At 42.2% G+C, this 26,257-nt stretch overlaps 1 protein-coding gene across 1 annotated transcript in view; it reads right to left on the bottom strand.

Moving 5' to 3' along the window:
• Nucleotides 1-26,257, bottom strand: part of DPH6 (diphthamine biosynthesis 6) — a 191,006-nt gene that overhangs the window by 28,136 nt on the left and 136,613 nt on the right. Inside the window, exon 14 of the mRNA XM_064147998.1 lies at nucleotides 3,666-4,071. Within this exon, the coding sequence (XP_064004068.1) occupies nucleotides 3,666-4,071 (406 nt within the window). The remainder of the gene's footprint in view (nucleotides 1-3,665; nucleotides 4,072-26,257) is intronic.

Genomic DNA, 26,257 nt, shown 5'->3' with positions numbered 1-26,257 from the left:
CAGCACCTTGGGCTAGTGTTATAGGCAGGTTAAAATGTCACAGGATTCAAAAGAAACACCTGATAAGGCAGGTAGAGGCCAGGGAGGTGATCGAAGACAGCCAACATGGCTTCACTGAGGGCAAATACAGCCAAATGAGCCTAGTGGCCTTCTATGATGGAGTGACTGTATCAGTGGACAAGGGATGACTTATAGGTGTCACCTATGCGGACTTCTGCAAGGCCTTTGACATGGTCCCCCACAAGATCCTACTGGGGAGATACGGATTGAACAGGGGGACTGTTCAGTGGAAAAGGAATTGGGTGAATGGGCACATCCAGAGGGTGGTGCTCAATGGCTTGAAGTCCAGACAGAAAGCGGTGTCCTTCTGTGCTGGTTTGAGGCTAATTGGACTATCTTAACGATCACTTTGGAAAGACAAATCATGCGCAGACACGGGACTTCGAAGAGAATCGAATCAGACAACGGAACTCATTTCAAAAGCAATCTTGTAAAAACCTGGGTCAAAGAGCACAGCACTGAGTGATCTACCACACCTTCAGGAGTTCATACTGAGACCTGCACAGTTTAGTATTTTTATCACTGCTCTAGAGTGGGATTGAGGCACCATCAGCAACTCTGCATATGGCACCAAGCTGAGTGGTGCTGTTGATATGCCAGACGGGCAGGATGGCATCCAGAGGCACCTGGACAAGCTGGAGAAGTGGGCCCAAGTGAACATCATGAGGTTCAACAAGGGCACCTGAGTCAGAACAATCCTCTTTATCAATACAGCCTGGAGGACGAGGTGAAAGAAAGCAGCCCTTCAGGAAAGGACTTAGGATTGCTGGTGGATGGGAAGATGGACAGGCAGTGTGCACTTGCAGCCCAGAAGGCCAGTGGCATCCTGGGCTGCATCAAAAGATGGAGAGAGGGGATTCTGCCACTTTACTGTGCTCTGTGAGTTTATGATTTTGACTCAGAAACAGTATCTGTAATAGTCTTGTATCAGGTTGAAACTATGAATAAAATACACTTAAGGAATAATATTTTGAGAAATTATTTTCATATATGTAGAATATTTCTTCTTCCCTTTACATCTACCTTCTGGAGATGTTTCTGAAGTATAGGGTATTTTTAAATTCCTCATCAATGAATTAGTGATAGTGGTAAATTTAATGTATTCTTTACATTCTGCAGATTTTCAAGAATGGATTTCTTAGCACTGGAGATAATGATAAAATTGCTGTAATGACAGGAATTATTATGACAGCGCAGAGATCTGAACACAACAAGAATGAGTAGATGACAATCACAACAAATCTTCCTGTGCCATTGGTAGTATAACACTGAATCATAGAATAGTTTGGAAGGGACTTTCAGAGGTCATCCAGTCCAACCCTCTTGCAGTCAGCAGGGACATCCTCCACTAGATCAGGTTGCTCATAGCCTTATCGAGCCTCACCTTGAGTATCTCCAGGGATGGGGCCTCAACTACCTCCCTGAGGAACCTATTCCAGCCTTCCACCACCCTCACAGTGCAGAACTTGTTCCTAGCAGCCAATCTGCATCTCCTCTTCTCTCGTTTCAAATAATTCATAACACAAATGGAACGGAATCAAATCAAATTTTTATAGACACAATTTATAGATGATATTGAGCATTATATTTAGTAAAGAAAATCAAATTAATTTGGAAGTAATTACTCTACGGCCTAGGAGACATCAAAAAGAGAGCAGGCAAAATGGTAATGTTCATCTCCATGCCAGGAATATGTTTTATCAAGTTTCCTTTTTAGCTCTTAAACAAGATGTAGTAAAAACAACAACATTCTGTCAGACTATATGTTCACTCCTTGCTTCCTGGATTAAATATGCTTATTTTATGCCACATTTTTATAGCTTTCAATTCTTGTACTTTAAATCTATTAAACAATGTCAAGTTGAATTTTCTTCAAAAACTGCTGCAGGTTAAGGAAAAAAAATGGGACAGTGGAGTATTTGAGGGCTAACATTTATGTCAGCTAATTAATATGGATCAGTTGTGGTCTGCAAGGACTTTTAAAGTGCATGCTTGTTTGAGATAAATATAGACTGAGGATCTGATTTTGCTGCTGCTCAAACTGATAACAAAGCTCTTCCTGATTTCAATAGCAGTATGGTCCACCAGTTTTGTAGGTCTGACAGATGAAATAAGCTTTTGTGCTTTTGCATGTTCTTAGCTGTCCCAAATTGAGTGTAGCCCAAGATACAGATGTACAACATAAGAAATTAATTATAGCTGAAACATTATTTTGTTCTCTATTCTCTTGGTAAGGGAATGAGATCAGGGAAAAATAAACATTGAGGAAAAAGAAAGAAATTTGTTTGGTTAGCAAGATCTGTTTCAATAAAATGGTAAGAAATCAGCCCATGTTCAAAACCAGGCACCCTCGAATCATTTCCTTGTTCTAAAGCATTAATATGTAATTGTTTCTTCTGGAAAGAGTGCCTGTTAGCACCCAGAATTTGGTTATCTGAGTGCAGTCCTAACTCATGACAAAAGTAGACTACCAAACACACAGTTGTTCACAGACTTCAGTGCAAAGGATTCGTTCTTCTGGTTGACCCTGAGGTAGCTGCATTTCTCAGCAACTTCCCTTTCATGGAATTGCAGAACAATTCAGATTGGAGCAAGGCTGTCTAATCCAACCTTCAGCTCCAAGTCAGGTCAGCTGCGAGGTCAGACAACACAGGGCTTTGTCCTGCTCGGACTCCAAAATGTACATGAATAAAGCATTTCTATCTGAGAAGCATACTTGGTAACCAGAAAAGCCATAAATGTATCTTAATCATAGAATCACACAGTCCTAGAATGGTCTGGGATGGAAGAGACCTCCAATGTCATCCAACCCCCCTGCAGTCAGCAGGGACATCCTTCATTAGATCAGGTTGCCCAGAGCCCTGTCGAGCTTCACCTTGAATATCTCCAAGGACCTCAACTACCTCCCTGGGCAACCTGTTGCAGTGTTCCACCACCCTCAGATCTAAGAAATTTGTTCCTAACATCCAATCTAATTATCCTCTAATTTCAGACCATTGCTCCTCATCCTGTCATTACAGGCCAGAATCATTTAAGATAGAAAAAAATCCTTTAAAATCATCAAGTCCAACAGTTAACCCAGCAAGGCCAAGTCCACCACTAAACCATGTTTCCCTCAGCACCACATCTACACATCTTTTAAAACACTTTCTGTGATGGCGACTCAAAAACTTTCCTGGGAACCCTGCTCCAATGCTTGGCAACCCATTTGATGCAGAAATTTTACCTAATACCCAGTCTGAATCTTCTCTGGTGCAACATGAAACTGTTTCCTCTCATCCTATCATTTGTGCTCTAGACTCTTCTCCAGTATTTCTTTAGACATGCTCCAGCACTTCAATGTCTTACTTTTAGTGAGAGGCCCAAAACTGAAGCTAGCATTTGAGGTGTGGCTTCACCACTGCTGAGTACGGGGGGTGGTCACCTCCCTCATCCTGCTTCCACACTGTTCCTAATGCAGGCCAGGATGTTGTTGGCCTTCTTGGATGCCTCTCTTTGAAAGGCACTTCTAAAGTGTCTTCTTCCAATGAAACCTTATGTAGAAATAAACAAAAATCACCTTACACTTAGTATTCACACCTGGATTCTGTCGTCATAAGTCTTACCTGTCTGTAGTGCTTTAGCATCAAAGACATCCTCCTTGAAGAAAGTTCTGAGAGCCAAAGGACTTGCACTGCAGTCTTCTGAAAGTTTCTCAACAGCTTCTCTAAAGACAGCAACTAAGTCATGAAGAATGCCATCTAAATCAGGCTGAGAAGTGGGTGCTGAAACAAAGCTCAGGCGTACAGAGACAGCTGCACAAGATGCAGAAGCAGACTCCACAGAGTCACACTCGATTTGGAAGCCCTCTGACAGTACCTTTGCTGCAAAGTGTTTTCTCTGGTGTGGCTCATCGACTGCTGCAGTGACGTGCCATTCAACGGCAGCATCTCTGGGCAGCTGTGATACTACAACCACAGCCAGCAATCCACAGGCTGCAGGTGCATCATGACACATCTCCGACTCTTCAGCCTAGAAGATAAACAAAATGTTGTGCACGTTACAGAGCTGGTAATTAATTTTGCTCATGTTTCACTTAAGTGCTCTAAAGAAGAATGTGCACAGCAGTTACCTCGTGGAGACCTTTTCCTCTAGATCTCCCTTCTTACTGTGAAAAGTCCTTGAGCAATTACAAATTTGTCTGACAGTTTAAATCTGCTCTCAAGCTACCACTTTGCCTATACTATTTTAGTCTCCTTCTCTGGAGACTTGCAAAGCCCACCTGGATGTGCTTCTTTGGTGATCCTGCCAAGGCAGAGAGTTGAACTCAATGACCTCTAGAGATCCCTTCCAACCTCTAAGGTTCTGTGATTCTGTGATTTTGAAAAGTGTTGGTCATAATTGATTGTGCCCTTATTCTGCAATAAAAACAAATCATTTCTTTGCATACAGTAACTTCTGTCCTTCCAATGGTCTTTCTTAAAAGCTGAAGTACAAAAGAAACTGGAATACTGCATCCAATTCTGGGCTCCCCAGTTCAGGAGGCTGTGGAGTCTCCTTCTCTGGAGACTTTCAGGCCCTGTTTGGATGTGTTCCTGTGTGACCTGCACTAGATTATGATTCTGCTTTGGCAGGGGGGTTGGACTCAATGATCTTCAGAGGTCCCTTCCAACCCTAACATCCTGTGATCCTGTGATGACAGACAAGGAGCTATAGGACAAGAGTCCATCAGAGAGCCACTAAGATGATTAGGGGGATTGGAACATCTGCCTCATGAGGAAAGGCTGGGAGGGCCGGGGCTGTTTAGCCTGGAGAACACTGAGGGGGTGTCTGTGAGTGATCTCATTAATGCTTAGAAAGACTTAAAGTTCAAGTGTCAGGAGGATGGGATCAGATTCTTCTCTGTGGTGTCCAACAGTGGACACAAACTGGAACACAGGAGGTTCCTTGTAAAAATGAGGAAAAAAATTCTTCACTTTGAGGGTGGCAGAGCACTGGGACAGGCTGGCCAGAGAGGTTGTGGAGTCTCCTTCTCTGGAGACATTCAAAACCCACTTGGATGTGTTCCTGTGTGATTTGCTCTAGGTGATCCTACTCTAGATGGTTGTCAGAGGTTTCTTCTAACCCCTACCATTCTGTGACTGTCATACAGTTCAGATACAGCAAAGACATAGTTCAGGTAGTTCTGAACAGCAGAAGGATCTTGAAAAAGCCCTGTTAGAAGGTAAAATAGGTTTTCCTAATAGCAGAGCTCATTTAGAAAGTCTATTTAAACTGTTTTCGTATCAACCAGCACATCACGTTGGTAACCTAACTCTGAGTAACTGAGTTCTTTGTCTTTTGATGGTGTTAAATAAGTGGCCACAGTATATATCCTGGGAATACTGCCCATTGCCTGATCTCTGAAAGAAAAGGAAAACTGAGAAGGCAAACATGTCATTTGCCTGCAGTCAATAAGGGCAGATCACTCCCAGTACCTTCAATTTGCGAGCTCAATTTTCACCCACTCGCTCTCAACTTCAAGAGGAAGAAATAATGACAGGTAACAAGCACTTGATTGCAAAATTCACCCACAGACTTATTGACAAGCATTTTCCACAGACTGTCTTTACTGCCTGACCCTCCTGAGCTGTTTATATGAAAAATGCACTTGCTCCTGTATTAGCGACGGAGAAGTCTAATTCTACACCGAACATGTAGCAATTGCTTTAGCATTGCTGGTCTGGATCTGGGAACAAAAAATAGGGAATAGTTTGTCTCAAATTGCAGACACTTCAGTCATAATAAAATCTCACTGAATACTGTTTGCTTTTAGTACTTTCATTAGGCTGGCCAGAGCTGTTATTAAGGCACCACCACATAAATGTTATATTAGCACTTAACTAGAGGAGCACGGTATTCTCCTCTAGGAGATGAATTCTAACCTTGTCAATATAATTCTGCTCTGAGTGCTGTAAAACAGTTTGAAAAGATGAAATACTGGAGCTTTGCACTGAGGAGGAAAAAAAAAAGAAGTCATGCTCATTCAGGCTTAAAGGCCACTTTGCTGGCCCAAGGTGCTGAGGTACTGTTCAGAGAAAAAAAAAAAGTCTAAGGAAGCTCTCTCAGGTCACATCAAGCACTAAGACAAACTTTTCTACTTCCCTGTACTTGTCTGAGGTTGTTAAATCAATTACTCACTATTTCTGCTTGCCTTCAGCTGCCATTTAGAATACTAAGAACTACAAAAAAAAAAAGGCCAGGAGAAAATATGTTTCCAAATTTAACAAATGAGAATCATTCTGTGTGAATGACTATTTCATGGTGCACTTGTGCAGGACTGTAGCATTCAACCTTTAACTTCAGAGCTTGCACAAGTGATGGAGCTACTGGGGATGAATAATCTTTTCACCAGCTGCTACAGAACCTTACAGAAGTACTTCTAACAATGACCTCCTCTGACTTATTTTCAAGAGACTGCTGACATTTGTGTTCTACATGGAGGCTTCATTTATGCATTGCCTTTCAGAAACTTACAACTGTCTTCAACAGCTGAGTATCTTAGTGATAGCCTGTCAAGTAAATGAGAATGAATAGCTAAGGTCTTGCTGAGAAATTCTATTCAGATGATGCTGGAACAATGTAAGTTAAGTGTTTAGAGTGAAAGTGGAAAAGTGGAATAGTTTATCATTAAGTAGTTTTTCACAATTGATTCTGCCCTCTCATCAGTGAGATTTAGAAGGTCTGGCAGACAACTGTGAGGAAAAATCCATTTTTAAGGGTCTTTACCCAAGAACAGCATTGTAGACTGTTCTATAAAGGAGCACATGTTCTGACCTACTGCTCCTTCTACATCTCCATAGAAGAAACAAAACCAACAATCAAATAAAACAAAAAAATCCAACCAACCAAACAAAAAAGAAGGTAGAAGAAGATACATCTTGGCTTGTAATTCTACAAAAACAAGTGCCAGATAACTCCTGGGAACCTCTAATTCTTGTGATTGAAAGGCATGAAAACTGCTAGGGCAAACACTGCTGAAAGGAGTGATTTCTTAAAGCAGGTATGACCTGGATTTTACAGATCTTTGTAGACACACAATCATGGAATGGTTTAGGTTGGAAGGGACCTCAAAGAACATCATCATAGGCAGAGACACCTCCCACTATAACAGGTTGCTCAAGGCCTCATTCAACATGGCCTTGAACACCTCCAGGGAGGGAGCATCCACAACGTTCCTGGGCAACCTGTGCCAGTGTCTCACCACCCTCACTGTAAAGAACCCTTTCCTAACATCTAATTTAATTTTCCTTTCTTCCAGTCTAAACCCATTACCCCTCGTCCTGTCATTACAAGACCTTGTAAATAGTCCCTCGCCAGCCTTCCTGAAGGCCCCCTTTAGATACTGGAAGGTCACTACAAGGTCTCCTTGAAGCCTTCTCTTCTCCAGGCTGCAGAGCCCCAATTCTCGTAGCCTGTCCTCAGAGCAGAGCTGCTGCAGCCCTCTGAGCATCTCCATGGCCCTCCTCTGGACTCGCTCTAACAGTTCCATGTCCTTCTTGTGCTGGGGGCTCCAGAACTGCACACAGGACTGCAGGTGGGGTCTGATGAGAGCAAAGGGGGAGAATCCCCTGCCTTGCCCTGCTGGCCACACTTCTCTTGATGCAGCCCAGGACACAGTTGGTGTCTGGGCTGCAGGTGCACCCTGCTGGCTCATGTTGAGCTTTTTATCCACCCAGACCCCCAGGTCCTTTTCCTCAGGGCTGCTCTCAGCCATTCACCACCCAGCCTGTATCTGTCTTGGGATTGTGCTGACCCAGGTGCAGGACCTTACACTTGGCCTTGTTGAATGTCATGAGGTTGGCCTGGGCCCACCCCTCCAGCCTGTGCAGGTCCCTCTGGATAGATCTCTGCCCTCTAGCAAGTCGACTGTGCCACACAGCTTGGTGTCATCTGCACACTTGCTGAGGGTGCACTCGATTCCTCTGTCCACATCACTGACAAAGATGTTAAACAGCACTGGTGCCAGCACTGACCCCTGAGGGATGCCACTTGGCACTGGTCTCCAGGTGGACATTGTGCTGTTGATCACAACTCTCTGTGTGCTGTAAGTGTAGTTGTCACCTGCAGCTATTTATCCTTAGTTATTTTCTAGGTATCAGCACTCAAATGATTTTCAACTGATGAGAAAGGATCTCTGCCTGTTGAAGATTCAAGTTTCCACTTGTTAGCTTTTCCACAGGATTTAATTCCTTTCTAAGAAGAAATACTGCAAGGTAGCTTTGCACCAGGAGAAGTTCTAATGTAACAGGGTAACATGAGCATAGTGTGAAACTTTAACTGCTGATTGTGAGATCATAAGGTTAGGTGATAGGTTGGACTGGATGATCTTGGAGGTCTCTTCCAACCTAGTTGATTCTATAATTCCATGATTCTATATGGAGATAGATGCTGCTTCTATGTTGTACCTTTACATGATCTGATTTAAAGAAGGTTGGAGAAGGAAAATTGGGTTAACATTTTTTCACTGTGCAGGAGACAGTTTCTCAAAATAAATCACAGAATATACTGGGTTGGAAGAGACCTACAAGATTATCCAGTCCAACTTTCGACCCAGCACTGAAGAGTTAACACTAAACCATGTCCCTAAGCCCAAGTCCACAGGCTGCTTGAACACCCCTAGAGATGGTGACTCCAGCACTGCCATTTAAGTGAAGAATTATTTCCTAACATCCAGCCTGAACCTCCCCGGCCCAGCTTGTAAACATTTCCTCTGGTTCTGTCACTTGTCATCAAGAAACAGAGGCTGCCCCCTCCTCGCTCCAACCTCCCTTCAGGCAGCTATAGAGAGCAATGTCTCCCCTCAGCCTCCTCGTCTCCAGCCTGAACACCCCCAGCTCCCTCAGATACACCTTGTGGGACATGTAGTCCATGCCCTTCACCAGCCTTGCTGCCCTCACCGATTCACAGTATCAACTCCTCCTGCCAACAGGACCATCTGCTACTCAGTTTATCAAAGCTGTGAAAGAAGGAGCTTCAGAAAGTCTGGCAACAGAAGCTCAAAAGCAGACTTTTCTAACTATACTCATTTGATCTAATTCCCCCACTCAGAAAAGGGCCATGAACGTTCTTACATTTTGATACCTTGCTTTGAAAGGTATCAAAGGTGAAAGGTGACACCTTATATATTCCAATAACTCATGGGAATAAAGGAGAGAAGGGAGGGTTGAGAATATGGCTCTGTTATTTATCTGACGTCTAATAATACTGAAGTACACTCTTGCCATGTTACTGCAAACACTAAGTGCCATGCAAAGCTAATTGACAGCTTGGAAAGTCTTCATGGACTGGTTAATAAGGAATCTCAGCAGGTGAGAGGAGCCAAGAAAGCAAGAAAAATGTTAGGAATTCTTAGGAAAGTCATAGAGAACAAAGTGTGTCACGTTATTGCAGAAAGCCACAGTTCACCTACAGCTTGACTAAGATACGCAGCTCTGCTGAAAATCATACATGACATAAGAAGGGTGGATAGGGATAAGCACTGATTTTGCATGCTTGTCAGACTGGAGAAGAACCACAGATCATCAAATGGTATTAGCAAGTGCCTGGGTTCAGAAAGAACCATCATGGGTGCCACCTGCAATTCCTTGCTTCAGAACACTGTGGTTCAAAGAGCTGGCCAGGAGACTCACAGAATCACAGAAACATTCCAGTTGGAAAAGACCCCCAGGATAATCAAGATTGAGAGAGGGGATTCTGACACTGTGCTCTGCTCTGCTAAGGCCTCACTTGGAATCTAGCTCTGGAGCCATCAACACAGGGAGGACATAGACCTGATGGAGCAGGTCCAGAGGAGGGTAACAAAAATGTTTGGAGGGCTGGAACACCTCTGCTGTGAAGACAGGCTGACAGAGCAGGGTTTGTTTAGCCTGGAGCAGAGAAGGCTCTGGGGAGACCTAATAGCAGCCTGTCAGTACCTGAAAGGGATCTGCAAGAAAGCTGCAGAAGGACTGTTATAGGACAAGGGACAACGGTTTGAAATGAGAGGAGATTTAGATTGGATGTTAGGAACAAATTCTTTACCATGAGGGTAATGGAACACTGTGCCCGAGGAGGTAACTGAGGCTCCATCCCTGGAGATACTCAAGATCAGGCTTGAGAGGGATCTGTGCAACCTGGTCTACTAGAGTATGTCCCTGCTGCCTGCAGGGGATGTTTGAATAGATGACCTGTGGAGGTCCCTTCCAACCCAATCCATTGCATGATTGTGTGATTAAAGCAAAACTGTTGCTTGAAGTGCTGTGTGCGTGATGCTTTCCTGCGCTTTGCTCAGACAGATGAAGTCATCACACCAAGTCATAGAATCATAGAATCAACCAGGGCAGAAAGTCCTTGCAGTTTGGATGCCTGTGCTAGTTTGAGGTAATTGAAATATTTTAATGAGAAAAATTAGATTATAGGCTGTGAAAATAAAACAATGGTGATGTCTCCTTCACTCATAGGCTTGCTGAGGTGTACAAAAATAAGAACACAAATATAGATATGAGAGTGTGTGTGTGTCTCTGTTGGTGCCTGTGTTTCTCCCTGTGAAACTAATCCTTTGGTTTCTAATACCTCTTGCCAATCCTCCAAACTCACCTTCCACATAAGGTATACTCTGGGGTAAGGTAGAGGGGTGGAAAGAAGGTGGAAGGGTGGTTGAGAGCCCCTCCTGGGGATTCTGATTTCTGGGAGGGCTGCTGTGTTTCTGTATTACTTTTAACTTGTATATTTCTGTATATAGCTGTGAATATTGTAAATATCTGCTTGTATATTGTGCAAAGCTGTAAATATAAAGCTTCATTCCTTAACTTCCAGCTGTTTCAGTCTAGTCTGGGTGATTTCATAAGAGTGGGGGTGTGGGTAACTCCCAAACCATCACAACGCCTCAGCTCTCAGTAAAGATTCACTCAGTTTTACTTGCACATGCACAGAAGAGCTACAGAACACCCTCACACTAACCAATGCCTAATGCACTCACAGCAGTGCTGCAGAACAAAGCAGAACTCAGTGCAATGGCGACAGCTGAATGAAAACTGATGGGCTTTAAGGGTCATAAATTGACTTACACAGTGTTGTTTTTTGCCTTAAAAAAAACCACAACACTGTATTTATTTTTAATTCAATAATAAAACAGCTAAAGTAAATCTACTACAAGTCCAAGGAAAGCACAGGAATGAGAAGATAAAGCTACACTCAAGCTATTGTATAAACATTTTGCTGTTTTATTCAGTTTCACTGAAGAAGATACACATTTCAGCATTTCTTCCAAATGAGAAATATTCTTTTTGTTGTGTGAGTAAGGTCTAGGCTCTACCTATCTCACAGCTGAATATGGAATCAGGCTATAAGAGACAGAGACGAATGCATAATTGTTATCTCTACAAAGAATTGACTTGGAGAACAAAAAAAAGAAAGATACTGTGATGTTACTTTTAGAAGCTGAGTTTATGAAAACCTTCTCTGGTATGCATTATTGCACCATTACAGCAGCAAGATTAATGTGCCTTTAAATAATACATTTTAAATTTCTTTTACCCTGCCTACATTAAACACACTGCATCAAACTCCTGAGATCCAGCTTAAGCTTTGCCAGAGTCTCTCAACAATAGGTTTATGGCTTTAATAAGTAAAGATTCCACTAGGAAAACTGAGTAAGAATAAAAATGTCAGTTCTTGAAGAAAGCAAGATAGAAGCAATCCTTTTCAACATCCTAGTTCGTCTAATAAATAGGCTAGATGCATTCCTGGTATGAGGTGCCTGGATTCAAAGAATGAATACCACAGTGTTTTATAACAAGAAAATTGTTATGAACATAATTTTTGCTAAGCTTACAAAAAACTAAAGAAGTCTGACATGTAGTATTCTTTCTGAAAATAAAACAGACCGTTTGCTCCATGCCAAAACCACATTAACACAGGATGGGCAGGATAAAAACAGGATTCTATAAACCTGAATATTTAACATTGATTATATGCTGCTAATAGGAAAGCAGAGAAGGTCTTCAGAAATTTTTGGTCCTCCTTGCTCCACAATATGGTGGCCAAAGCTGACAGTAGTTTAGTTACCACTGCGTGAGGTAGAGACTACTTTGTACAATGTCAGATGGAAATCTGACTGCACCTACTTGGTGCTGCTGAAACAGGGAAAATTAGCGAAAACAAGGTGGTTCTTTATCTATTTTTTTTCTGTCAGCATCTAAGAGCACAGTTTGTAGAATATTTTTTTCTTTTTTTTTTTACTATCATTAAAAATCCCAGAAATAGGCAAAAGGAAATTTAGATATAGGGGGAACAAATATGAGTATAAAAATGTAAAGATACTTCTACTCAATGTTTGTAATTCAAATGGATTTCAGATTGTGGTGGAGGCAGGGAAGTAATGTGGCTGAGTCAGGAATTATAACCACAGGATTGTTTTATTTCCCTGAAACCCCACCCACACACTACATACAGAACTAGTTTAGGTTTATTTACGGATTCTAATTCAATCACAAATTCTTCAAAAGGATGTTATGGATAAGTTTAGAGAATTAGGAAGTCAGGAAATGGAAAAAGGTAAGCTTAAATACAGATTACCCCACTATCAGTCAGGCTGAGCAGAGAATTAAGGGAACAGCAGGCTTTACTCATGGAGGTGAGATGGGTATTGGATGATGATCCCCTGCTGGATTTCGCTGCTCTCAGCTGCCTCCTGACACTGCGAGCAATATCCAGTAGTCTGGATCCACGTGGCAGAAGCCCAAGGTGAGTGGCAAAGCTGCCAAACTCAGAAATGTCTCAAGGCATGGCTGCCACAGGAAAGGGATTCATGGAAGCGACGCTGCCTCAGCAGCGGCAGGGGAGAGTCAAACTGCTAGGGTCCCCAGTCCAGAAGGCAGCCAGGAAGGTGGCTACTGATATGATCCGAGAGTAGCTGGGTGTGGCGGCAGCTCACTCGAAGAAACCCCAGGACTTGCCAAGCTTGCAAGTTTGCACAGAATGGTGCAAAAGTGGGGAGAATCATCCAAAGGCAGGAATGGAGCAAAACCAAGAGCTGTGAAAAAAGGTAGGAGCTGTCCAAAAGCAGGGGCGGTCCTAAACGGGAATTCTGTCACGGTAGGAATCTGTGGTGTTGGGAGCTCTGTCAAGGTGGGAACTCTTTCAAGGCAGGAGCCGCCTCGTGCCTTCTCCCTTGCTCTATTTATGCTTTTCTAGACGAAGTGTCCATTTGCCCTTTTATGCTGGGTGCCAAAACCCAGCCAACCACCAGCCTGACTCCAGCGCGGGCTTCCACGTGGGTCAATGCGTGTGTGGAAAGGCAACTTCTGCTGTTCCTCCTTCAAGCCTGAAGGGCAGGGTGGGGAAAGCAGTTTTCACGCCGCCTTCTCCTCCCCATTCAAACCTTCGGGTTGGGGGTGGGATAGAGAAGAAAGGACTTTGGAGTACTCTGGAACACAGACTTATGTTGCCTTTTAAAAAGAAGGATTTCTTAGGCTGCATCTTGAGTTCTGGGCTTGAACATGAACATGTCCAGAGAAGGGCAACAAGGCTGGTGAGGGGCCAAAGCACAGCCCTAGGAGCAGCCAAGGGAGCTGAAGTTGTTAAGGCTGGCTCAGGGGAGACCTCTTTGCTCTTTACAACTACCTGAAAGGAGGTTGTAGCCAGGTGGGGGTTAGTCTCTTCTCCCAGGAAACCAGTGACAGAACAAGAGGACAGTCTCAAGCTGTGCCAGGCAGGTTTAGGCTGGCTCTTAGGAAGAGGTTCTTCACAGAAAGAGTGATTAGCATTGGAATGGGCTGTCTGGGGAGGTGTCAGAGTCACCATCCCTGGAGGTGTTTAAATGGAGACTGGGTGAGGTACTTGGTGCCATGATTTAGTTAATTAGAAGGTGTTAGGTGGATAGGTTGGACTCAATGAACTTGAAGGTCTTTTCCAACCTAGTGAATTCTGTGAATTCTGTAATTCCACGTGCTAGCATTTGGTTGAAAAATAAAGTAAATACATTTTTATTTGTAAAAATCATGCAGACAGCTCTAGTGGTGATGCAGAATTATTGCTTAGATAGGAAATTGTCAGCAAGTAACAGGCCAAGCAGGACAGTGAAACTTTTCCCAGAGAGAGAGGTCATTTTGGGGGTGCATAAAAAGAGTATACCTCAAGTTCATTTAGAGTTTAGGAAATCTGAAATCTATATAATAAATACATTGCTCACTGTGATTAGGAATTGTTGAGGGGAAGGGCTAAAAGTGTATGACAATCAACTAAGCATGTCAAAGCAAACTATCACAAAAAATAACTCACATAGTAAGGTCAAAATCCCACAATAAATCTAGTGTAAATATGATTTTCTAAATCCAGACAGGCTTTTGCTGCATAAAGAGTAAGTTTAAGTCTTTGCAGAATCAAAACTTGCATGAGGAATGGTCCCTGAGTAGTGCTGGTGTTTATATGACACCCACTATATGTAAGCATTATATGAAAAAAGGATAAGCAAATATGGAAACTTGTGAAAAACAGGCAGAGTCCATAAGAAATCAGATCAATAAATGTGCATTTCATAGCTTACATCACTCAAACATAACAATTTAGCAACTTGTTATTCTATCTTTAACCATGATTGGCAACAGAGGCCAAGAAGCAGTACAAATATTCATCACTTCTATCTGAGAGAAAAAAGGCTTAGCTAAAATTAAAGCCCTAACCTTACAAACAAACTCTCTTTTCATTATATTTAGGACAGAAGGATATAATTTCCATGTTAATTTTGTTCCTCTTTTCTATTATTGGATCTCTAGGTTTCAATCCTTTCATTTCAGAAACTGAGAGGCTCTGTGAGATGATCAAAATATGAGCAATCAGTATCACATTTCTATGAAGACATGGCTTTGAACAAGTCTCTAGGATAAATAAACAATTTCAAAGGATGAACACTGTATAAGAAGTCTGGAAGAAGTAGGTTAACACCTCTGCTTTCTGGGCTTATAGCTTCTCTTGAAAAGTAAGCTCAAATAATGATTTGTTAGAACAAAGAGAAGTAATCCACATAGAGTACTGTCCAGCTCTGGAGCCCTCAACACAGGAGCAACATGGACTTGCTGGAGCAGGTCTAGAGGAGGGCCACCAAAATGATCAGGGGGCTGGAACACCTCTGCTATGAGGGCAGGCTGAGAGACCTAGAGTTGGTCAACTTGGAGAAGAGAAAGCTCTGGAGAGACCTAATAGCAGCCTTCCAGTACCTGAGGGAGAATACAAGAGGGCTGCAGATGGACTGTTTGCAAAGGCCTGCAATGCCATGACGAGGGCCAATGGTTTGAAATGAGGGAAAAGCAGATTGAGATTGGATGTTAGGAACAAGTTCTGCACCATGTGGGTGGGGGAACACTGGAACAGGTTGCCCAAGGAGGTAGTTTAAACCCCATCCCTGGAGATCTTTAAGGTCAGGCTGGACAGGACTCTGGGCAACCTGATGTAGCGGAGGATGTCTTTGCTCACTGCAGAGCAGGTTGGACCTTTGAAGGTTCCTTCCAACCCAGACGATTCTATGATTCTACAAAAACAGATAGGAAATGCAAATTGGGCTGCTGAAGGGAAGATACCCACTTCTGCAGGCACAGTAATGCAGAGAAACCTCCTCTTTAAGACTGAGACTTCCAATTTTTGCTTGATTTATCATGTAAGATTCACACCATAAAAGCACAGCTTCAACAGCCCTGTGGATGTACAAGTTTCCAGCTACCCACTGAATTTTACACATTTCAAAATACATTTCATAATTGTACAATTATGACACCATCAGAGCAAGAGGAAGATTATTAAATGTTGGATAATCAGTTATGGGAAGCCTGTGGTGATATGGAATGGAAAAACACAATACCATTTCATCCACATTTTTACATGGTTATAAGCTTCAGCTGCAGATGAGAAAATCGTGTTCAAAGGACTGCAAAGAATGTGTCTAGACTGAGAATCTAAGTACAGTACTGCCATCATGGCTGTCAAAAGGAGTAAAATGCCTAAAATTCAGAATTAGAGCATTAATATTACCTTTAGAAATGGATATGACTGCTTAGAGGAGAAGATTTTTTCCTTCTTCCTGGGCCCATCATCACTCCATATATAGTGAGGAAGATTAAATCTAATTTTTGTTTATTATTGTTGGTTTGTGGCTTTTTGGGGGGGGAGGTGATAATTTTGAATTTTTTTTTCTTAATTATTATTTGTTTTCTTTTGTTGTAATTTGTTTTTATTTTGGGTTTTGTTTTGGAATTTTGAGGGAGTTGGGTTTTATTTTGTTCTCAATAAACTGGTTTTGGCTTCAGCAAAACATTTCACAGGATCACAGGATATTAGGAGTTGGAGGGGACCTCCACAGATCATCAAGTCCAATCCCCCTTTCAAGGCAAGACCACAGAATCTAGATCAGGTCACACAGAAACACACACAGACAGATCTTGAAAGTCTCCAGAGAAGGAGACTCCACCAACCTCTCTGGGCAGCCTGTTTCAGCAGCAAGTGCTCTGACACAATACAAATATCTGTATTGTTTGCCCCCTAAATCAAAGGGGTTAGAAAGGAATCTTTACTTTTGTTAAATGAATCCAAACCTTTCATGGTTTCTTTTTGTTTGGTTGGTTTGGTTTGTTTTTTTTGTTTGGCTTATTCTGCAGGAGCAGTCACGCTACCATGTGTGCTTATCAACCTGTTAAATATCTTTCCTACTGCCTGGGAATCTCAGCCTCAGGTTTTCACCCTGTGGCATAAAGCATGTTAAACTCTTACAGTCTGATGTGTTTTACTCTAAGTATACTCACAGGGTTCAAAATAGGAATTTTTGGGTGAAATGTAATGGTCTGTGATATACAGGTCAGACTAAATGATCTAATGGTGCCTTCTGGCTGTACAAGCTACTCAAGCTATGAAATCTGTTTTACCCACTTACACTGAGCTTTTCCACCAGCACTGCAGTGCCTGAACTCTACAAACCCATACTGAGAAGGCAACTATCTTACTCATTATGGCCTTTAATATCCCTCACTGACAGTGTTCAATTTTTAAACAGCCCTACCTGTAGTGCTCCCTTTTATGTGCTCTCATAGTTACTGGTATCATTTCAGAAGCAAAATATCTAAACAGTGAGCATAATAAAAATGGAACAGGTTAAAGCTTATTAGCAGTAGGGAGCAGATGTAGCAAAATCCTGCCAGTTCCCCTACATTTCTTCCCCAGCAGGGACTTTCTGTCAAGCTGTGAGTTAGTTCTATACAATAATGCACAACTGCTGCTCCTGCAATTGCACCTTCCTGTACCTAAAATTCACTTTGATTTGAGATTTCTTCCTTTATAATAATACTAATAATAATATTGAAGGCACTTCCTGCAGAGCTAAATATAAATTCTAGCACTGCACACTCCACGTTCAAAAGGGCATGGAAATGTAAAATCGATAAGAAAATGACTACATATTGAAAATCTGCATTGTTTGCTTGAAAAATATTAACTTTCTCCCAAGAAACTAAAGGTTCCTGAGCCAAGAGATAACCAGTTAATGATTGAAGTTAATATTCCTTGAAATACCCTTTAAACATACATCATTCACTCTATCAGTTACCATGTGGGGGGGGAAAGATAACTATTTAAGGAACAAAGTCATAAATTGATGGCAATATAAGCTGAAAGTCTGCCACATGAAACATGATCACAGACTGTCACTCTGAGGGTTTTATTCTTCATGTGCAGTGTCAAAAATAAGCACTTAAGAAAGAGAATTGAACAGTATTGGGGCTGTTCAGGATGGAAAGATTCCACTTGAAAATAATTTGAGCATGTGTGTCCAAATGGGACACAAAAAGAGGAAAGTTAATGGTCAAAACCTACTTCATGGGCATTAAGGAGAACTTATTTTATGATTTAGAAGTTAAATTTCAGATTGCCAAGATGTTTTCTTTGAAAATCTGCTCTCCTTCTGAACTTTGACCTGGAGCTCTGCAACTAATTTTCAAACCAATCGTCAGATTTTACCTCACATATTAAAAAGAAAATCTTTAGAGTGAGGCTGGTGAGACACTAGAACAGGTTGTCCAGGGAAGCTGTGGATGCCCCCTCCCTAGAATTGCTCAAGGCCATGTTGGATGAGGCACTGAGTGACCTGCTTTAATGGGAGGTGCTCCTGGCCATGGCAAATTCTGGCAGGACTCTATCAAAATTACTGACTTCATTAGAAATGATTGACCGTTAATATGTTTCATCAGTTTACAGTTACATTTTCATTTTCTAGACTCTTGCCTCTTCATTGAGATATATGCAGAATAACTACTCTGGCAACTACAAGAACTGGCCAGGATGCTTCCATAAAGGTGTTTGTAAGCAATACTTAGAAACACCTCCACAATATTACCACTGAATAATGTCCAAAAAGAAAACCAAAGTTAGATTTGAAGTACCACGAGCTCTATTCATTGTGTTACAACTAAAAGATCGACAAGAACTATACCCCCCATGTGTCACATCAGCTGGAAACAGTTTGGGTTTTCATCCATGAAAGCTGAGTAAACACAAGAGAGCAAGCTGAAAGTGATTAGTCACTGCTGAGTTAGCAATGCTCATTTCTGCTATGCAAAAACTTAAGGAGGTTTCAAAACAATGCCAGCTCACTTTCACACTCTCTTGCATACTCCATGGAAAGTGGAGTGCAGGAAAGGGTAAATAATGTTTGTTTGACTTTTATGAGGAAGGAAATTGAAGATCTATTACCAGTTCTGAAGCCTGCATGATATCCTTCAGGGAAGAGGAAACCAAAATGTTGTTATGGCAGAATAAGAGAAAAGGCCAATCAAATACTGAGATTCAGTAGGAATTCTTGGATTTTACCATACACTAGGAAAGTGCTTCCACTGGAAGGAAGAAGACACTTTCCTGAACTGCATTTTTACTTTTTTATTTCATTCAAGTTTCTGGTGGTAGAAGATCCTATCTGTGTCCCAGCAGAGATAAGATTCTTGCACAATTTCAAAAGCAAGAGACGATATTTTGAGCTCTAATTTTGACTGGACCATGATGAGGAAGAAAGCCAGGTATGAATTTTCCTACTTGTGAAGTTTCTCTTCAGTGGCGATTTGTTGAAGCTGTTTGTGGTGTTGATTTAAGCCAGCACCTTAATACCTACACAGCTGCTCACTCATTGACAGTAGGATGGGAGAGGCCACAGGAAGAACTGACAGGATTTTTGGGATGAGATAAAGACAGTTGAACAAGTGAAGGTTATAAATCTGGTGATGCAAAGACAATCATTCATCACCTGCCACTAATAGACTGATGTCCATCCAGGCTCTGAGGAATGACCACTCCTCAGGTTTTACTGCTGTGCGTAGTATTATATTGTATGGGATATCCCATATCTGTCACAGACCTTCTATGGGGGCAGCAAAGAAGAAAGTCAACTCCATCCAGACCAGACCCACTACAGTATTCCATAGATGAGTTTCCTTCCTGGAACAAGAATGCTTTGCCAGGTCCTGCATAACCATGCCAAATAGGATATTGGCTGCAGAACTAAGGGGAGGACTCTCAGAATAAAAGCTTGACTGAACTCACACCAAAAAGAGAAGTTAAATACACTCATTGGAAAAGACCACGACCTGGAATAGCTACTTAGTACTTAACATCAAACTGCACAGACTTGGCAAGGACATTTGTGGCATCTGAGAGATTAACTTGCTACAGTTTTAGGAAGGAGCAGTTGCTAATCACAGAATGGCTTAGCTGGAAGGAACCTGAGAGATCATCTACTCCAACCTCCCCACCATGGGCAGAGGCTCCTCTCAACAAGACTTGGCTGCTCAAGATTGAGTCGGTGCAGGTCTGGGTGCAGTCTGGGTCTTTTTACAGTCCAAATCAACAGGATTAACTCAACCAAATGAGAACAAAATAACTTTGAAGCTGATGATCTTCCTGAAATTCCTTTCTTAGTTGTGAGTTTTCAAAGTGTTCTACACATAATTAGAACTACAGTTTAATATGGAATTTTCCTGGGTGCAAGCTGATTGCTTTTCAACCAAAATTAGATTCTCCCTTCTATAAAGAGGCACAGATAACAGGTAGTTGCCTCAGGGCTGAAATCCTGTTAATGGCTTTTACAGTCATCACATGTAAGACTTTTGACCAGAGGTTCTGGCCCAAGCAAACAGTGGATACATACCTACATACCCTCTTGTTTAACACAAAAGTGAGTAAGTTCAAAGCAGAATTAATGTTTTCAGCAAAGGAGATGAAGAATCACTCAAAAAAACTCTTCTAAGGGAACTGCTGCAGGGGAAAATCAGTCAGCCTGGATGAACCAGGCTGTTTACCACCCTGAAGAACCTGACATGCACTTCTTCACAGTGCCTAACAGAAAAACAGCATTTAAAATGCATGTATAGATTACCTCTAAATGGCAAAGAAGCTACACTGCAAATAAGCTCACGGAAATCAGTCTTGGACCACCTAAGGATTTCATTGTACTTGTATCTATCCTCACCAACACTCACACAAGAAATGCTCCCCTTTATTATTTTCTAGTGTTCATAGCCTGCAAATTCAGTCCATGTCTACTGTTTAGAATGTTATCCAATCATATACCTTTTTTTTGCATGGATATATATATTCATTTGGTAATAATGGCTTCAATTAAAATCATGCAGACTGCTTGGTTGTTCTTTTGTTGACTACATTCCTATTAAGGCTTCATTGATGTTACAAATAGAGTACCATAATCTTGCTGGCAAGGTGAAACTGGCAAGCCTTTCACCTCCCATCACAGTCCTGTGTTAAAAGGCAGGCTGTTTTCAAGAACCTCTGGAGTTCCACCATCTGCATTTGACCTGTGTTAAATATTCTCATTACAGTTGATTCAAATGAATACAAAAGCTTTGTTAATCTGAACACAGGGGGAATGAAATACACCAGGCACGAGATGAAAGACCTGCTCTACCACTGTGCTATTTGAATGCACTGCATGCTCTTTACACTGACAATAAAAGAAGCCTGATTTAATATATCAACCTATGGAACACTCAAAACAGCATCTGGTAGCAAAAATGTTATAAACCTGATGAGACAAAAAAGGGAAACAGCAAGAAGTGCTCTCTTCCCACTGGATTTTTGATAGGCCATAGGTACTGGCTGGTGAAAAGTGGGTTCAAAAATACTTAATTTTCTGGTAATGTTACCAATTCTATTAATCAGCCTAGATGGAATTTGACTGCAAAGTGAGTGTAGCAGGGCTCTAATCTAGTATTGATACATTTATACTATCCCTTTAATTCTACTCCTCACCTATTCTGTTCAAGAAACTGGCAATACATAATCAATTAAATTAGTACGACCCATGCTATTGTTTATAGGACACAGAATGTACAATCATAGAATCACTTAGACTGGAAAAGACCTTCAAGGTCGTTGAGTCCAACCCTACCCCAGCTACTGTGACCACTAAACCATATCCTGAAGCACCACATCTACAGCTTCTTGAACACCTCCAGGGATGGTGACTCCACAACCTTCCTGGGCAGCCTGTTCTAACTCCTCACTACTCTCTCAGTAAAGAAGTTTTTACTTCTATCTGACCTAAACCTTCCCTGGCACAACTTCAGCCCATTTCCTCTCCTCCTATTGCCAGTTACTTGGGAGAAGAGACCAAAACCAGCCTCACTCCAACCTCCTTTCAGGTTGCTGTAGAAAGCAGTAAGATCTCCCCTCAGCCTTCTCTTCTCCAGGCTAAACAACCTCAGATCTCCCTCAGCCACTCCTCATATGATGCCTTCCAAACCCCTCACCAGCCTCATTGCTCCTCTCTGGACATGGTCTAGGACCTCAATGTCTGTCCTGTACTGTGGCACCCAGAATTGAACCCAGTGCTCAAGACGTGGCCTCACCAGAGCTGAGAACAGAGGCACCATCACTGCCCTGCTCCTGCCCTGGTTTTGATCCAGGCCACAATACCATTGTTTTTCATGGCCATTGGGCACACTACTGTCTGATGTTCAATACTATTTGGAAATCTAACCATTGTATTAAACATGGATATTAACCAGTACAGACAGTGAAAAATGCAACCCCTCTGCACCTGAATCTTAAAGACTTACAAGTATCTGCTCAGGATGGTGGGAAAATACAGATCCTCTCATGGAAATCTGGTGAGGATTTATATTCCTTTTAAGTTTTATGGTAATTTTCTCCATAGGTAATCTTAAACCTCTGCCCAATCCTTCGCAGCAAGAAAAACCTCCAACTTCCACTATTTTAACATAAGCTATTTCTGTTCTACTTAGGACAAGGTGTCAGAGAATGCATGAATTTAATTTAGATTCATGACAGTCTGTATACTTCAAATACTAAAGGCACATCTGAACAATGGTGCAGGCTGCTGCGGTACAGCTGCATGATGCCATTCAAATGACTGCCATGAAAACATAATGATTACTCAAAAAAAACCCCACTGCTTGTAGCTAGACAGCTTCTTGTCTATAACTTGTGATTTGGGCATTATTTAGTAGGTAAGGGGAAAAGGCATGGGGTAATACCAGTGGTATTTACAGAAGTGTTAGTGTTGATGGACATACGATGTGGGAGGGCTCCCTGGAATGGGCCCAGTGCTCCTAGCTGACTGCTTTAGAGAGTTTTTAAAAATCCTAGTTCGGGCTCATTTGCATCTTCTGACATCTAAACAGTTTGTAAATCTGCCCCTAAAATGGTTTAAATTTAGCTGCTTAACGCTGGCATGGAGTCACCCGACTGCTGAAAGAAGCAAGAGGCCCGTCTGCAGTATCTAGCAGATCAAACACTGCTTTCCCAGCACTTCTGCATTACATGATATTAAGACACACATTGTCAACAACCTGACTGGCATTCCCAGCAGAAGGAAAGTCAGCTGCAGCACTCTCTGCTGGGTTTGAAACAATCAAGGGATCGCAGCAATTTATCCTGAATGCTTAGCATAAAAACTCAAGGAAGTTTCTGTCAAAGGTGGGCTGAAGACTTTTTAAAGGCAGCAATGTGCCTGTGTGGCCAAGAGAGCAAATGGCACCTTGGGAAAAGTGTGTCCAGCAGGGCTAGGGAGGTTCTTCCCCCACTCTACTCTGTCCTAATGAGACCACACCTGAAATACTGTGTCCAGTTTTGGGTTCCCCAGTTCAGGAGAGACAAGGATCTGCTGGAGTGAGTCCAGTGGAGAGCCACAAGGATGACTGGGGGACTTGAGCATCTGCTGTCTATGAAGAGAGACTGAAAGACTGTTTAGTCTGGAGAAGACAAGGCTGAGAGGAGATCTATCAATGTCTCTAAATATCTGAGGGGTGAGTGTCAAGTGGATGGGGCCAATCTCTTTTTGGTGGTGCACAGTGACAGGGCAAAGATCAGTGGATACAAATTTGAACATAAAGGGTTTCGCCTCAATGTGAGGAGAAACTTCTTTACAGTGAGGGTGACCGAGCCCTGGAACAGGCTGCCCAGAAAGACTGTGCAGCCTCCTTCTCTGGAGACTTTCAGAATCCTCCTGGATGCATTCATGTGTGAACTACCCTAGGGGATCCTGCTTTGGCAGGGAGGTTGGACTGGATGATCTCTGGAGGTCCCTTCCAACCACTAAGATTCTGTGATTCTGTTATTCTGTAAAGTTTGTAGTACATTTGCACAGGAATTTATTGGGAGGGAGGGGATCAGACCACTGAGATCCAAATGTTATAAAAGAAAGACGTTTGGGGTTTGGTTTGTTTGGGTTTTTTTTTTCATGTCTCAGGAAGTATTTCACCTGGCAGATTTTTCATTGCTGAGGATGGAAAATACAATAGCAGCTGCCTAACAAAATAACTCAGAGTGGAAGCAATCTCTAATGGTATCATCTGAAGAAAAAAAGAGGAAAATAGTGTAAAATGAATTGCTGAAACAAAAGCTATAATATAATGGCCTTAGAGCAATTAATATATTTGAAATTACATTAAGTGCTATCTTTCTGTGCAGCCCTGTCTTCTAATCTTAACAAAATAGATTGTTTTCACCGTTTCAAAAGCTCCTTCCACCAGTATTTTGGGTCCACTTACACATACAGGCAATCCTAACCTTTGTGTTGGAAACAAAACACTGTGTATTAAGGTCACTCAAGTATTCCCCAACATACTTCTTCTTTTTATGGCAATTAAATCAGAGATAAGAATCTCAGATTGCTCTGGAAGATCTACCTCCAAGTTTTGTATATACCATCAAATCAAAGGGAGAATTGAAACTTCAAGAGGTTCAATAAGGCAAAATGTAAGGTCCTGCACCTAAAGTTGGCACAGTCCTGGATGTAAGTCCAAGCTGGAGGGTGATGAAATTGAGAGCAGTCCTGCAGAAAAGGACTTGGGGCAGCTGGTGGATGAGAAGCTGGACGTGAACCAACAGTGTGAGCTTACAGCCCAGAAAGCAAATGACAGCCTGGGCTGCATCAAAAGCAGAGGATGGAGAGGGCCAGCGATGGAGAGAGGGGATTCTGCCACTCTGCTCTGCTCTGGTGAGACCTCACCTGAAGTGCTGCATCTAGCTCTGGAGCCCTTAACATAGGAAGGATGGACATGCTGAGGGGCACAAAAATGATCAGGGAACTAGAACAACCCTGCTATGAGGTCAGGCTGAGGGAGCGGGGGTTGTTCAGCCTGGAGAAGAGAAGGCTCTGGGTATACCTAACAGCAGCCTGCCAGTACCTGAAGGGGGCTACAAGAAAGCTGCAGAGGGACTGTTTGCATTGCCTGCAGGGCAATGGTTTGAAATGAGAGAAAGGAAGACTTAGATTGGATGTCAGGTGTAAGTTTTGCACCATGAGAGTGGTGGAAGACTGGAATAGGTTGCCCAAGGAGGTAGTTGAGGCCACATCCCTGGAGATCTTTAAGGTCAGGCTGGACAAGGCTCTGGGCAACCTGATTGAGTGGAGGATGTCTCTGGTGACTGCAGGGGTGTTGGACTGAATGACCTTTGGAAGTCCCTTCCAACCCAAACCGTTCTATGGTTCTATGTAGCTTGTTTATCATTGTGATATTTATCAAGACCTGTAATTTGAAAGCAGCAACTGGTCTCCAAGTGTCCCTGTAAGTTCATGTGCTCTTTTGGAAGAGCAGCAGCCCAAACCAATGCCAATTGCACTGTTACTCAGAATCATGGATATCATCTTCTGTCCTAGCTATACCAAATCTTGCTGGGAATTAGCAAGATGCAAAAATTAAATAGAACAGTTAAGCTGCAATGCCCAAAATCTTGAGGCTACAGCATGTTTCTTCCATATATTGGTAAGGAGAAGAAAAGAAAACATAAAGCAGGCATTCAGAGGTAGAAAAAAAAAGATGTAATCATGATCTCACCCATCTTAGTCTTTGCAGAGACAGGAGCACAGTTCACCACTCAAAATACTGCAACAAAGTACCACAGGGATGGCTCTGCATGGAAAACCCAATGGGAAGGGAAAAAGAAGGCAGGGGCTGGACTCAGCTCCCAACTAAATATAGTGAGAGTGCTGCCTGCAGGGTGCAACCCAACCCCTTCTCAACCACAGTTACACAAGTAAATGAGCACAACTTTGCAGGCCCAGGCACTGTTCTCTCATTGTACAATAACTGTTTGGAATTTTTCCATCTATCAATAATGCCATCTGTCCCACCCAATATAAATGGACTACAACCCATCTGGCTTATTTTTTTCCCTATTGATTACTCTGCTGAATGAGTTAGCAAAACTGCTTATAAAATCATCGTATTACATGACACTGTCATTAAAAGACGTGAAGGGAAAACACAGGATGAGACTTAATTGGAAAACTGTCAGTCCTTCTTACAGAATGTTTAAGCAGTGCCACAAGCTTTTGTTGGGTTTTTGGAGGCTATTTTAATTTTAAAAAAAACCCCAACAATTAAAAATAATCTCTAAATGCTAACTGCTGGATAGTTGTTCTACCACACAGTTGTTACTACTTCTGACTAGGTGTATTAGGGAAGGTCCCTAAATTTATCTCCTCAAGATTGTCAACATGTTTCACATTATGCCTGGGAGTTACCAAGGAACTTAAATGTAGGGTGGGGGGAAGCTGCCAATGGCTGGCACTTGTATTTGATAATTCCAATTATTTTCCCTAGGGTTTGGCATTGATTACTTGTTTGCAGAATTGCCTTTATGCTATTTTTGCAGGCTCTGTTTTTCACCTTTAACTTGTGCTTCCCTT

The sequence above is a fragment of the Pogoniulus pusillus genome, chromosome 1 (genome assembly GCF_015220805.1).
Source record: "Pogoniulus pusillus isolate bPogPus1 chromosome 1, bPogPus1.pri, whole genome shotgun sequence".
NCBI lineage: Eukaryota > Metazoa > Chordata > Aves > Piciformes > Lybiidae > Pogoniulus > Pogoniulus pusillus.
Note: the sequence above shows the minus strand (reverse complement) of the source record. Positions and strands in the feature narration are given on the sequence as shown.